The following is a 15,714-nucleotide window of genomic DNA, read 5'->3' as shown; positions in this document are numbered from 1 at the left end:
GTTACTTCTGCTGCTGTCGATCTCTCTGTATGCTTTCCCAGGGACGTCTCTCTGTTCCATTGTTCAGCAACTTGTATTGCTGATGTCTAAACCCACTCTTTTAAATTCTTAGCCTGTATCTGCAATGGATTGTATTCTTTTGATGTATAATAGAAACTACAATGAACACACAAAAAACGGGATCCATATTCTTTCTGTTAAAATCTGTTCCATTGCCCTTGTCCTCTGGAGGGTACTTTCTTTTATTCATAGTAAAAAGCCCAAGTGCCCTTTTGATCGCTGCCTTGCCTTTCCATCGTAGCCAGTCCTTCACCAAGCGCCCCCGCCCCCAAGATTGACCTTCTCTTCTAGGTTTTCATTATTGTCACATGTAAAGCCTTTCCTTGCCCTGGTTACTCTAACAGCCTCCTATCTGATCTGTCCCTAATCTGTTTCCACAGAGTATTCGGTGACCATATTAAAATACGAATGTAATTATGAATGCCACCCTTTGTTTAGAATCATTCCAGTATTCAGAGTCTATCCACTGTCTTCCTGTGGTGTGTGGGTTAAAAAAAAAATTTTTTTTTTTTAAAGATACCATAGCTTATTGAACAGAGGGCCTCCTGTGTGCTATACCTGAGTTAAATCCATTCCCAGACCTTTTGTTTTTTCTCCTATTTCTTTGAGAAGGGGTCTTGCCAAGTGCTCAGGCTGGTCTTGCACTCACTAGCAGTCAGCCTGGCTGAACCAGCCATCCTCCCATCCCTGCTTCCAGCTATGATTACGGTCCAGCTTCCTATGGGAAATTTTTACTTTTTCTTTTGAAATGTGTTTTTAAAAGAATAAATGTTATGCTTTAAAAAAATCTTTAAGGGGTTGGGGATTTAGCTCAGTGTTAGAGCACTTACATAGCAAACACAAGGCCATGGCTCTAGGAGGTGGTGGCGGCGGGGTCATGGGGAATTGGGGGGGGGGGAACGGGGACAAAATAAAAAATGTTTAGACCATAAATGGTTTAAAGTATTATTTTATCATTTGCATAATCAACCAAACTTGGTCCCATAATAACTTTGTCCTATGAAGAAAAGAGAATCTTGGCATGCTGAAAGAAAATATAACATAAAAAGTTTAAAGCAACATATTAACAACTACTCAATCTTCTCTTGCTGCAGTCACATCTTTGGTATCCTGTATCTGTTCTTGAGTGAAAGACAAATGTATCCTTTTGGGAAGTAAGATTTGGCTGGCATACTAGTAAATATAGTAAAAAAATGGCCATCCTACCAAAGGTAAACGAAGATTCAATGGAATCTCCATCAAAATTCTAACACAATTCTTTACAGACCTTGAAAGGATAATTCTCAGCTTCATATGGAAACATAAAACCCCAGGATACCTAAAACAATTTTAAATAATAAAAGAACTGATGGAGGTATCACCACCCCCGATTTTAACTTGTAAATACAGAGCTATAGTAATAAAAACATGGTATTGGCACAAAGCCAGACACATTTATCAATGGACTCCAACTGAAGGCCCAGACATAAATCTACACACCCACAGACACATGATTTTTGATAGACCAAAAACATACTGGAAAGACAGCATCTTCAACAAATGATGCTAGTCAAATTAAAAGTCTGTAGGTAGAAGAATGCAAATAGATCCATATTTATCACCCTGCATAAAACTCCAAATTGATCAAAGACCTCAACAAAAAAACAGATAGGCTAAACCTGATGGAAGAGATTGTCGGGGGATAGCCTTGAACTCACTGACACAGGGAAAGACTTTCCGAACAAAACACTGTTAACATAGGCACTGAGATCAATAAGTAACAAATAGGATATCATGAAGCTGTAAGGCAAAGGACACTGAAGGACAAAGTAGAGGCACACAGAACGGGAAAGGATTTTCACCAAATACAGATCCTATGGAGGTCTAATATTCAAAATATGTATGGAACTCAAGAAACCAGGTATCAAGAAAACAAACAATTCAATTAAAAATGGGTTACAGATTTCAACAGAATTTTCAAAAGAAGAAACTCAAATGGCTGAGTAACACTTAAAAAAAAGCTTAACATCCTTGGCCACCAGGGAAATGCAAATCAAAACTACTTTGAGATTTCGTCTTTCACCTGTCAGAATGTCTAAGATCAACAAAACAAGTTGACAGCTCATGCTGGCATCATGGATATGGAGTAAGAAGAACACTCACATATTGCTGGTGGGAGTACAAACTTGTATAGCCACTATGGAAATTGGTGCGGTGGTCCCTCAGGAAGATGTCAATCTATCTCAAGATCCACCAATAGCACTCTTGGGCATATAGCCCAAGGATGCTTCATCCTACCACCAGAGATACTTGCTCAAACATGTTCACTGCTGCTCTATGTAGCTGTCTCTGGCTATTTTGTGGGTTCTTTTTTCTTCCACCCTTTCAACCTCCTAACACTAGATAAGAGAGAAAAAAAGAATAGAAAAGAAAAGAAATTCCTGAATAAAGTCAGGGGTCAGAAAGGGGGCAATGTTATCATTAGACTTCTTGCTGATTAGGTGAATCAAATTCCTTGAGGTAAGTTAGAACTTTGCTGTCAAGACTACTTAACAAACTGTGATCAACAACAACCACCACCACCACCAACAACAACAACACACATCTCTTGGGATCTTAGCATTTATATACCCTCTAAAAAGTTCCCAGAAGTCCAAATGTCCCACAAATGCAAAAACCATCGGCAGCTGGCAAAACCATGCCTCTGCTAGAGCATGAGACAAATCATAGTCACCTGCTGTGAAGCAGCACCATACCCCACACCTGGGATTAAAACAAAAGCACATTTCTATTTCTGTGTTGAATTCTCACTATAGTTCTACTCATAATATACAGATACTAGAAATGAACTAGATGTCCCTCAAGAGAAGAATGGATAAAGAAAATGTGGTACATTTACACAATGGGGTATTACTCAGCTATTAAAATGACATCAGGAAATTTGTAGGCAAATGGATGGAACTCAAAAAAAACCAAAAATCATCCTATGGGCTGGAGAGATAGCTCAGTAGAGCACTGACTGTTCTTCCAGAGGTCCTGAGTTCAATTCCCAGCAACCACATGGTGGCTCACAACCATCTGCAATGAGATCTGATGCCCTCTTCTGCCTCTTCTGGTGTGTCTGAAGATAGTGACAGTGTACTCATATACATAAAATAAATAAATCTTTAAAAAAAAATTCCTGAGTTTGGTATCCAAGACCCAGAAAGACAAATGTGGTATGTATCCACTTACATGTGGATATTAGCTGTTAAGTCAATAATACGAAATTTACAATCTGTAGAACCATAGAACATAGATAAGGGACGGGGGGGGGGGGAGGGGAATAGAATAGTTATGAATGGATGTGTGTGTAGGGGTGTGAGATGGAAGGATCGAGTGGGGAGGAGAGAAGGTTGTGGAAGGGAATATGGAGAGAGGCTGAGGGGTAGTGTGAAGGCCTGATACAGTAGACACTCACTAAAATATGTGCATGTATGAAGGCAAACTAAATGAACTCACCAAGTAACTGGGGAGACAGAGTCCCACGTGGCCATCTCTTGTAAACACACGAAGGTTCCGAACTGAGTTACAGCTCATTGAATTGTTGGCTAAAGGGAACAGGAATCCCTTAATAACCCAGGCTGTTGCCGGGACTATAGGTTACTGACAGCAAGGCCCCATTGCTGAAGTCAACACCTACATAGACCTATGTTCAAGCATCTTTGATACAGAAAAATATCCTGTGTGTTATCAAAGGAGGAATGTAAACACCAAGCCAGCCACAAGGCCTTCATCTATAATGGTGTATTACCTGCAAGGTAGCAAAGCCTGTGAGAGTAACCACCCAATAACTGATTTGACTTAAGGCCCATTCCACAAGGTGGAACCCATACCCAACACTGCTTGGGTGACCAAGATCCTGAGACTAGATAGCCCAGGGTCCTAAAAAAACAACAACAACAATTTAGAGATGAAATGACTTATAATGATATTCTGCCATACTCATTGATCAGTGCCTTGTTCTGCCATCATCAGAGGCTTCGTCCTGCAGCACACAGGAGAAAATGTAGCCAGATGTTATACACACAGAAAGAGAGAGACCTTGAAACATGTAGCTACAAATGGGATGCTGCCATCAAATCTCTCCCTGCAGAGGTCAGGAAACTTCACAGAAGAGTCAGAAAGAGTTTAAAGAGGCAGAGAAGCTGGCAAACACCAAAAAGAGGTGGCCCTCTAAATCAACATGAGCAAAGCTCATATGGGTTCACAGAGACAGAGGCAGCAAGCACAGGGCTTCTGTATGTATTATGGCCTCTAGTTAAGCGTTTCTATGGCTCCTAAATATGCAGATGAATGGGTCTCTGATTGTTATTTTTTTGGGTTCTTTTCCTCCTGTTTGTGATTTTTAAAATATTATTTTATTTTGTTATATTTAATAAAATGAATGAATAGATGAATGAATGAATGAATGAATGAATGAATGAATGAATGAATACCTAGCCACTAGGGTAAAGCCCAACAACAGAACTGTCACTTAGACCTGCCAGGAGAGAGAAAATCAGTTTTCTCCAATGGGGTGACACTGGGTATATCACCATTTCAGGGCAGGACTCATGGCCAGTAGCTGACCGATATATAATGAACCCCACAGGTTTTTGTATGCTTTCAGTTGGTTATAGTTTGTTTCCTTTTTGAGTCTTTTTGTTTAATTTTGTTATTTGGGGTTGTTACATTTGTTTTTTGTTTGTTGTATGAGAACTTAAGAGTTGAATGGGTAGGGACGGGGAGGGTCTGAAAGAACTTGGGGAAGGGGAAGCAAACGATTAAAAATATATCCAATTATTTATTTTTATTTTACATGCGTTGGTGTTTTGCCTGCATGCATGTCTGTGTGAGGGCATCAGATCCCCTGGAACTGGAGTCACAGATGGTTGTGAGCTGCCAATTCCATGGTCCTGGGAATTGAACCCAGGTTGTCTGGAAGAACAGCTCTTAACCACCGAGCCATCTCTCCAGCTCTCTGAAGAAAATATATCTAAATCCAAAAACTGTTTTAAATAATAAAAAAATGTAATAAAAACAAGAAAAAACGGAATAAAAGCAAAACGCAACCCCAGGCAGGCAGGATCACTCAGTGGTTAAAGGTGTGCATACGCATGCACACGCACACACACACTAAATTAATGTACTTAAAAATCCTCTTTTAAAAAACCTGTAACCCTGATCCCCACCCCTCTTTAACTAAAGAATAAAATATATCAAATATCTGATGTTCAGAAAATAACCCAATAATTAGGAAGATAAGTACCGTAAGGTTTAAGGCTCAATTTATATAACCACTTAGGATGTAGATTTCCTCTAAATTCTTATACCAGGAACACTGCTTTCAACAGCATCACATTTAAATATGTCTCAGGCCTTCAAATTACTAGGTTATCAGATACAAGTCATTTCTGATCTCCCTTACAAACTCTTCATTATAACATCTATCTTTTTTCCCATAATACATTTCAGTTGCAATCAACTCTAAAGCTCTAGAGAGAAAATGCCACTCAGAACTATTCCACGTGCATTACCAAGGAAGGTCAGAAAGCTGCAAAACTGACTGAGATCCCGTGGTACCAGCTATGCTTCAACCTTCCTTCTGTTACCTTCCGAAACATTTTAGCACTATTGAGGTAAAGTGGGTCCTAAGTTTTGGGAGATGTGTTCTGCTTGTAAGACAAAGAAAACAGTGTATAAAAAGACAGTGACCGGTTACAGTTGAGTAATTCTGGAACAGTAGCTGTGATGTATCTTTATCAGAAATACAAAGTACTAGACAACAAACAGGAATAGAGCTAAGAGTTCACATATTAGCTGGAACACAGTCTTTTTTCTCCTCAGGAGCTGTGTTTGAAAAAACAAAACCCAAATCAAATTAATAAACAATGTAAGTATAGTGGAGGAAAAAAGCTCTCACAATCATTACACTAAATGTACTGCTTTACTAAACAATGTCCCACATATAGACTTACTTGATTTAAATTTCATGTAGCCTGTGTGTGTGTGTCTGTGGTATGTACCTGTTTGTACAGGAGCATGCACAGGTATGTGTAGGCCAGAGTCAGCAGAGATGTCTTCTCTACTTTATTTTCTGAGACAGGGCCTCTCACTGGCCCAGGGCTCACTGACTTGGCTAGGCCGCCTGGCCAGTGAGTTCTATGTCTGTCCTCCAGTGCCGAGTGAGGGTGTGTGCTACTGTGCCTGCTTTTATGTGGGTGCTGGAGATCTATGCTCCAGTTCTCATGCTTGTGCAGCAAGCACTTTAGAACTGAGACAACTTCCCAGGCTGAATTTAATTTGTGATTATTCTGTTTTGAAACATGGTCTCCCTGTGTAGCTCTGACTGGCCCAGAACTCACAATGTAGATCAGATTGGCCTCACACTTACTGATTTTCAAATCATCCTATTGGATGATAGTCAACTATTAACAACTTTTATATTATTATTGATACAGAAAATGATCATCAATCAATTTTACTAATGTTTTGCCAACTGGGTAGGCATTTTCTATTTTTTATTAAAAAGTTTTTACACTGACTGACTGTGTATCTGGGTGTGGACATGCATGTGCACTTGACACAGTACATGCACGGAAGTCAGAGGACAACTGGTGGGAGTTAGTCCTCTGGCCATCAGACATGACAGGTGCCTTAATCCTCTGAGCCATCTTACTGGACCAGGATCTTCTCAGTTTTGATGACAAGGATGCAATTTTACTAGTTGTTCCGTAATCTTCACCTTGGAGTAGCAACAGTCATCTAGATGTCAGCCTTCCAGGGCAAGGTGTAAACAGAGCACTTGCATCAGTATGGTTTTATTACAGGGCGGGCTCAGAGGCTGAGGCAGAAATCACATGTTCGAGGCTAGCTTGAATACTTTAGTGAGATGCTGTTTCAGATTTAAAGGCTGATAGGATGTTTTGCAGTAAAGCACTTGCCTAGTATGTGTCAAGAATTAGGTTTAACTCCACGTACTAAAAAAGTAATTAATTAAAAAAACTGAATGGCAATTTCTGAAGTAAACATTAAACTCGGTCTCTCTCTTTTTTTAAAGATCTATTTTATGTATGTGAGTATACTGTCGCTCTCTTCAGACATATCAATCAGAAGAGGTCATCAGATCCCATTACAGATGGTTGTGAGCCACCATGTGGTTGCTGAGAATTGAACTCAGGACCTCTGGAAGAGCAGTCAGTGCTCTTAACTGCTGAGCCATCTCTCCAGCCCCTTGTTTTTTTTTTTTTTGTTTTGAGACAAGGTATATATCCCTGGCTGTCCTGGAATTCATTCTGTGGACCAGGCTGGTCTTGAACTCAGAGATCCACCTGCTTCTGGCCCCCAAGCATCAGAAATAAAGGTCTGTGCCACTGTCTATAGAAAGAAAACAACTCTATTGACGTGGACATAGTTATAGAAAGACTATAAAACGCATGTATTCTTTGTCAGTGATGGTGCCGTTAGATAAAGTTGTTAAAATAGATATGAGAAGACGTGCAATTAGTAAAGGCTGAAAGCTAGAAAGAAATAACTGACCAACTCATTCTTTGCACAATCAATAAATCTATACTCTATCCTCGCATCATGTGTTGCTAGAGATTTTAATTAAATACCAGGGAGAAGAAATCTGTGAATGAGACTTATGTAAGTAGTTTTTTCTTTTTTGCTAGTAAATAAACGAGTACCAGTTGACGCTGCCTTTCTGACAAAGTCAAACTGCTCTCCCCCGCTTTTAGAAATGGACACAAAAAGTACTCGATCGCATTGCTTAAACCGGTAACCCACTTAAGAAGATTTTAAAAACATGGCCGAGTGCATTCTACTTATGCCTCCACTCCCTCTGCAGTCTAACTGTATCGTATTTGCATAATACTACAGTATTAAAGACATAACTTAACCAGCCCCAAAGTCAATATTTTACACCTTAAAAATCTAGAGAAAGAGCCTGCAGTAGCAGTCAGAGGATTATGAGTTCAGAAACTCATTTAGTCATACCCGGCAGCAGGTATTTATGAACTCAGGGGCTTCCAATTCTACTTACCTGAGAATAGTTATGAGTCTCTTGTAAATTTGAAAATATCAATAAATACTCAAAGTTTTTTTTTAAGTATTTCATTCACAGAGAAGAATAATTTTGTTAAATGTAGGATGAATAATACTAAATTTAGAAATGTGGGGCTTTTTTTCTAGGCATGAAAATTGTTAATCTTGTTATTCTGCCTTCTCCCCCACCAGAGCCCTAACCCTGTTCACAGCCACAGAAATACTGACCAGGTTTCTCTCTTTACACAAAGCTTCTAAGAATGGTACTAGACTCTAGGAATAAATAAGAATATCTTATTTAGTGTACACTAAGACATGCGATAAATCATAAGCATATAATAAAAAAAAATTTTCCTCCTGAAATGAACTTCACTTCATTTAAAACTGGTAGTAGGCCGGGCAGTGGTGGCGCATGCCTTTAGTCCCAGCACTTGGGAGGCAGATGAAGGCGAATTTCTGAGTTCGAGGCCAGCCTGGTGTACAGAGTGAGTTTCAGGACAGCTAGGGCTACACAGAGAAACCCTGTCTCGAAAAACAAAAACAACAAAACAAAACAAACGCAATAAAATAAAATAAAATAAAATAAAATAAAATAAAAATAAAATAAAATACAATCGGTAGTAGGGTCTATAAGAGACGGCTCAGTGCTTTAAGCATACGTGCTGTCTTGCAGAGGACCCAGGTTCCATTCACAGCCTCCACTTGATGGCTCACAACTATCTGTATCTCTAGTTTCAAGGGATCTAATGTCCTCTTCTGACCTCCCACGGCACCAGTGAGCATTGGTGCACTTTCAGATATGAATGCAAAATACACAAAAATGAATAAATCTGAAACTGTAACAACAACAACGATGACAATGACGACATTATTGTGGTAGTAAACTGCCCCACCCCCTACCAAGGGTTTTAAGAAATGCCAGTAGCCATAAAGCTGTTTCAAACTGTTACAATTTCTTATCACATGTACAATTAAACATTCCATTTTACTGAAACCAGCTTTAAAAATAGTAATTTAATTAAAAACTAGGTCTAACGGTTCTCAAAGGAAGAAATACAAACGGTCATTAAATATTTGAAAGTGTTCAACAACCTTAGCCACCAGGGAATTGCAAATTAAAACTTCTTTCAGATTCTCTCTCACCCCAGTCAGGGGTATCATCGAGAAAACAGTAATGAAGGCTGCTGAGCATGTGGAGGAAGAAGCGCTTCTACACGGCTGGGGAGAGAATCTGGTCCAGCTGCTCTGGAAGTCAGTATGGAGCCCCCCCCAAGCTCCATCCCCAACTCTGAACAACCAGAAATAGACCTGCCATAGACTTGGTTCTATCACTTCTCGGTATATGCTCGAAGAATTCTAAGTCACCACACCACAGGCACTTGCACGCCCTGCTTATTTCCGCACTGTTACAATTGCTAAGGTAAGGAACCAGCTTAGATGTCCACTAGCAGGCGGCTGGGTAAAGAAAATGTGGGGCACATACACAGCAGAATTTTCCTCAGCTGTTAGGAAGAATGAAATCATGGTATCTGCAGATCAGTGGAGGTTCTTAGGCAAGTAAGTCAGACTCAGAAATACTGCATATGTTCTCTCATAAGAAGAATCCAGACTGAAATTTATAAACACCTGCATGCACATATATAGGAGAGAGAAGGGGATTATGAGAGAGGAGGAAGAGAAGAGGAGCAAGAAAGAGGGAAAGAGAAACAGAATACATGTGACAGGAAAGCAGAAAAGGAACTTATCTTGGGGAAAGAAAGGGCAGCAACAAATTGAGAAGGGTAGACGGGGAGTGGGGGCAGGTTGGCAGTGTGTACGTGAACAATGACACACTACATGAAAATGGTAATGGTACTCATTACTTTGTATGTTAAGAAAATTACTTAAAATGATAAGGAAAACAATCTCTCACATAAAAAGAATGAACGAAAACACAATGTGCCTGAGAAAATGTAGACTGTTTTTAAAAATCTGTGTCTTGCAAATATATGAAGACATCAGCACTGTGAAATGTGGCCATTTTCTGCTGTTCTCATGAAGAGATGTGCCATGTACTTGAAGTGGCAGCATCATGGCATACTTATAATGATCCTAACATAAATAATGCTGTCAATTATTAGTAGCAAACGAATATCCTAGAGCATCTTTCCTTTCTGGGGCTGTTATGTTTTCTGAAAAACCGCATGCTATAGAAAGAAGACAAATTCGTGAGCCGATACTACCGCTGAGAATTCTGCTCTGCCCTTAGTTTTTAAGAGCTCCAATCTAAGACATGTGAGAAGTCTAGATTCCTTTGTGGAGGCTTATCCCAACCTGCCCACACTGGCAGTCTAGCTCAGCACTGCTAAGACTGGCTGATCATCACAAACTGTCTCCAGGCAGCACAATGAGTGCCTTTTTCAGAGAACACTGAGAAGGACTGAACCAGAGGAAATAATCTCTTTATGATCAGGGCATAGGACACAACTATAAAATGCTCCCCAAGTGCAGTTTAATATGCCGTGATACATTTTCTTGTTTACCATATGTTTTCTAACACATAATTTATACCAGATCATGAGTAAGATGCCAGGAATACAATAGTAACAGGCAGTCTCTGCCTTCATGAAAAACTTCACCTTTAGGTGCAAGATACTGAATGCATATGCCAATAGACAATTTTAAAACTGTGAAAATCCTATTCAGAAAAAGAATAGGAAGCTACAGAGTAACAGCAGAAGATGTCATTTAGATAAAGCCCATTAGAAGAAGAAACACATCATGGAGAGCCAAATGCTGAAGTAGGTATTTTTCCACACTGAGGAACAAGCTTATAAGACCTAAGAAAAATGAGCAGGAGAGGCAAGTAGCAAAACCAGACAGCCAGGTACCCAATCACACATGTGGAGCTATGTTAAAGATCTGTATTGGTTCTCTTCTTCCACCATGTTGATTCTGGGATGAACCTCAAGTTGTCAGCTTGGTGGCAGGCCCCAAGAACCTCAAGGGCCCCATGATGGTTATGCTTTTAAAAGGATCCCTCTGATTTCTGTGTAAATAATGGGTAAGAATGAGCGTAGACAGACCACCAGGAAGCTGCTGCGGTAGCTTCCAAAGTGTGACAGTGGCTTAGACTAGGACAGTGACCCTGAAGATGGGGCAGAGGATGGATCTGTTGCAGAAGCGACAGAATGCTCCAGCTGTTTGGATGGGGTGTATGCACATATGTACTTGAGAAGATTCAGGAATGGAACCAAGATTTCTTTCTTTTTCTTTTTTAAAATTGCATGTGGGGCTGGAGAGATGAGCCGTTGGTTAAGAGCACTGACTGCTCTCCCAGACAACCTGGGATAGCAGTTCGTGGCTGTTTGTAAAGACCAGAGGACTCAGTACTCTCTTCTGGCCTCCATGAGTACCAGTCACCTAACTGGTAAACACACACACACATACACACACACACACACACACACACACACCCCACACACACCCCCACACACAAAATAAAACAAAAACCAAAATAAAAAAAACAAATTAGATTGTGTGTGTGTGTGTGTGTAGTTTGTGACAGCATGTATGCGGAGGTCAGACAGCAACTTGTGGGAGTTGGTTTTCCTTCCACAGTGTGGGTTCTAGGAAGTGAACTCAGGCTGTCAGGCTTGGCAGCGTGCACCTTAACCTGAAAAGCCATCAGCTCTGATGCCAAGATATCTAACTGAGAAATCAGATGTTTGAGCTGTCAGAATTAGAAGGAAAAAAAATCAGTTTAAGATCTGACATTCATTTTAAGATGACTTTGCGACCAAAGTCAAGTTGGAGGCCATATGTTAGAGCTCAGAAGAAATGTTTGAGGTAAAGATAGTTCAGGCATTTTCATTAAGTGTGATAGGTAAAGCTTTAAATGGTTGTGAGGCATGTCCGAGGAGAGGTAGGTTAGGAAGAGGAAGAGTATGTTTTAAGGAACTCGTGAGTTAGACAAATGAGGAGGCGCTCACAAAGGTGACTGATCCAGATGACATGAACAGAGGTAGGTAGATGAACAAACACCAAATGGTGTTACAGAATTTCAATGGAGGAAAACAAAAAGAGACACCCACGTGTTTTAGATTACGTAAAGGAGACTGTGCCTCCGTTGGTGGACAGCACAGAAGTTACTGGAGTTCTAAGAGCAGAGCCTGCTGCCGGAGCAATGGGAGCAGAGCGCACCACCTCTCCTGTTCGTGAGTCAGGAATGCATAGCAAAAGAGTCTTTAAAGTCACTTGAGCAGTGAGAGGTTTAAGTGAGACAATACAAATGTAAACAACTGACATCATATGTATTAATCTGATGGGTTTTCATGAAGTATACACAGTATCAACTACAGCCACATCAGGAAAAGGAGAATACTACAAAGCAGTAATTCCCTAGCTTACCCCTTCCTTTGCATTATCCTTGCAAAAGTAAAACTTACAGCACCTTAAACTACAGATTTGTTTTGCTTGTTTTTAAACTGAATTCATACCGTATGCAGTTATTTTTTGTCTGGGTTCTTTTGTTCACATATACACATGATGGTCATCTATAAAGGCATTTGCTAACCCATTCTACCTTGAGGGGCATGTTGGCTGCTGCTGTGAACATTCCTGTCCATTCCTGTGTTTTGGTGAATGATGAATAGAGGTGTCTATTGACTACTACACTGAAGAAAGTGAGGCTAGAGGACAGCTCCAACTTTTAGAGCATATAGACAGACTGACTTCCATAATAGTTGGAACAGTTCATGAGCTGCATTTGATCTACATCAAATAGTTCTTAATACTGTTAGTCTCATTTTTGTTGGTGATTTTGTATTTTTGAGACAAGGTCTCGCCATCTAGCCACAACATGCCTGAAATTCAGTATGCAGAGCAGGCTGTTCTAAATTTGGAAGGATCCTCCTGACCCAGCCTCCCCAGTGGCAGAATTACCATCACCCTGAGCTATTGCTACTCTTTTTAATTTTAGCCATTAAAATGGGTATCCAATGGTTTCTCGCTGTGGCTTACATCTGCATGTATCTTATATAAATATGTTCATCAGAAGCCTTTGAATAGTTTCTTTTGTGAAGTACTTATTTAAATATTCTGTCTATTTTAAAATTTGATTATCTTTTCATATCTACTTGTGAGATTCTTACAAGACCTTTGTTGGCACAATTGTCAAGTAATATATAAACAGACTGGCCTTAAAAACATACTTAATCTTTAAAAATGCCTTTATCCTCAGCATTTGGGAGGCAAATACACGTGGATTTCTGAGTTTGAAGCCAGCCTGGTCTACAAAGTAATTTCGAGGACAGCCAGGGCTACATAGAGAAATCCTATCTTGAAAAACCAACCTCCCCCCCCCCCAAAAAAAAACAAACACAAAACAAACCCCAGAAAAACCAAAAACCAACATTGTGTAGTCTTGGCATCAAGGCTTTGTCAATCCAATAAAACAAGTTATATTCCACAGAAGATTAAAGTCGATATCATTCTCTTTAAAACATTTTTTGTTTGCTTTTTGAGACAAATTCTTAGTATACAGCCCTTGCTGGCCTCAAACGCACACTCTGCCCGCCCCTGCCCTCCAGAGTGCTGGGATTCAACGTGTGTGCTGCTATGGGCAACCTAAACATCTTTTAAGAATTCACTGATAAAGTCATCTAGGCTGTAGCTTCTTCAGGAAGATTTTTAAATTTACATTTCACATGTCATCCCCTTTCCTCATTTCCCCTCCCTAGAGTCCCCTCTCCCATCCCCCTCCTCCTTTTTGCTTTTATACCTTTTTAATTACATGCAAGTATTAAGATCAGTTCTAGGTTGAGGGTCTAGCAATACAATAGATGCAAATAGTCAAGCAACAAGCAAGACAATAAACACAAAGAGTCAAAGAACAAGCAAGGCATTAAACAAGTTCCGTGATCACTCCAGTGATCACTGTTTCTAAGGGCTTATCAGGATGACCAAAATATCTGGGCCAACTTCCCTGTCCTAGCCCAAAGTCATTTTCATGTCTGAAGCCTACTTCCTTGTTCTAGCTTAAGATTTAGATTCCTGCCTGGAGTTACTTCTCTGTTCTAGCCTAACGTCAGATTTCCTCAGGAAGAATTTAAATGGACTAAGTTTAACTGACAGATGAAAATGAGTACTCAGATATTCTAATTTTGGTGACACGTGTTTAACAAGTTGTACATTACACCTAAAAAATAAAATCTATTCCTATGAGGTTGTTCCTGTCTCTTTACCTTTTAGACATGTAGTATATGTAAAAGACCACCCTCTTTTCAGCCACACGTGGCGGCTCATAGCCCCTGTCTATAATTCTGAGTATCATGGTTAGATACTTGTCTCAACAACTGAAAACAAAAGTATGTTTCCTTTTTCATTTCTGATAATGGAAATTTAAGCACCACCCCCCTTGATTGGTATTGCTCGAGGCCTACACATTTTCTGAAAGCTTTCAAAGAACAAATTTTTGGCTTGTCTTCTATTTAATTTATTTCTACTTTTTACTATTTCGTTTCTTCAACTTGTTTGGTACTTCTCCCCAATGACATAATTAAAGCACTGATTCTTGATGTTTTTTCTTGTCTAATACATGGACTCAAGGCTGTCAATTCCTACTAATAGCTCTACCTAACTTACACGTAGCTTGAGGTGTGTGTCTTCATTATCATTGTTACAAGCCTGCCTCTAATTTTCTCTTTGCTCCACTTCCATTTCTTCTAGACTTCCCATCATTCCCCATGCCTCTGCAATAGCTTCATATTGCTGATTTAAGTCATTTAAGACTATTAGCTTAATGAAACATAAGTTTATTTTCTTATACTTCTGGACCCTGTGCAGCAAAATGCTTTGAGGAAAAAAATAAATTTAGAATAGTGGGTTCTTATGCTTTTCTGTGGGAGTTCAACCTCTCATGTCCTTGCTTTTGTGTGTGTCTTTCCCAAAGTCCAGTATTTCTTCATCTCTGAGGGTTAATACCGAAAGTTTACCAGCTCCACAATCACCTGGGATAAATCTCTAGGAATTTCTGGATTAGGTTAATTGAGCCGGAAAGCCCTACTCTAATGCTGGAGGTGAAATTCCATCCAGTGGTTCCAGAGTAACTGAAAGGTCTGTTCTCTCTCTAGGTTTCCTGCTGTGGAGATAATCTGAGGACAGCCTCAAGCTCTTGCTTCAGGCCTTCCCTGAGATGTTGGACTACACCCTGGAGCCCTGAGCTCCAAAGCCTCCTTCCTTGAGCTGCTTTGCTCACGAGTGTTGATGCAAAAAGAAAAATACCTAACATGCCGTGGCCACAGGGAAGCCCTGCTCCCACAGAGGCCCTCTCCTCAGACGACAGGTTGTTTAATCGAGGCACTTAAGCATTCTTTCCATTTTTCTCTTATGAAAGGTGGAAAATAACAGCCTCGTAAGTTTCTTGTGAGAACATGGAAAATCAAATGTAAGATGTCTGATAGCAAAACCACAGAGGGCTTATGATGAGTAGAAACTTCAGGAGAATTAATTAATCAATTCTATTAATTTAATAAATAGAATTACCTCTTTACTTTTCTTAAAATTTCATTATTTTTATTCCCTCTCTCTCTCTCTCTCTCTCTCTCTCTCTCTCTCTCTCTCTCTCTC

General features: G+C 39.9%; 1 protein-coding gene across 5 annotated transcripts in view; it reads right to left on the bottom strand.

Moving 5' to 3' along the window:
• Positions 1-15,714, bottom strand: part of Hmg20a (high mobility group 20A) — a 75,941-nt gene that overhangs the window by 47,430 nt on the left and 12,797 nt on the right. Inside the window, exon 1 of one of the 5 annotated variants that reach the window (XM_028774554.1) lies at positions 3,541-3,639. The exons of 3 other annotated variants lie outside the window; for them this stretch is intronic. In XM_028774554.1, coding sequence (XP_028630387.1) covers positions 3,541-3,575 — 35 coding nt within the window. In that variant the 5' untranslated portion in view covers positions 3,576-3,639. Of the gene's footprint in view, positions 1-3,540; positions 3,640-15,714 lie in introns of those variants that run through there. One more of the 5 variants, XM_028774553.1, reaches the window with a different exon arrangement.

Source organism: Grammomys surdaster, unplaced genomic scaffold, assembly GCF_004785775.1.
Source record: "Grammomys surdaster isolate TR1022 unplaced genomic scaffold, NIH_TR_1.0 241, whole genome shotgun sequence".
Lineage (NCBI taxonomy): Eukaryota > Metazoa > Chordata > Mammalia > Rodentia > Muridae > Grammomys > Grammomys surdaster.
Note: the sequence above shows the minus strand (reverse complement) of the source record. Positions and strands in the feature narration are given on the sequence as shown.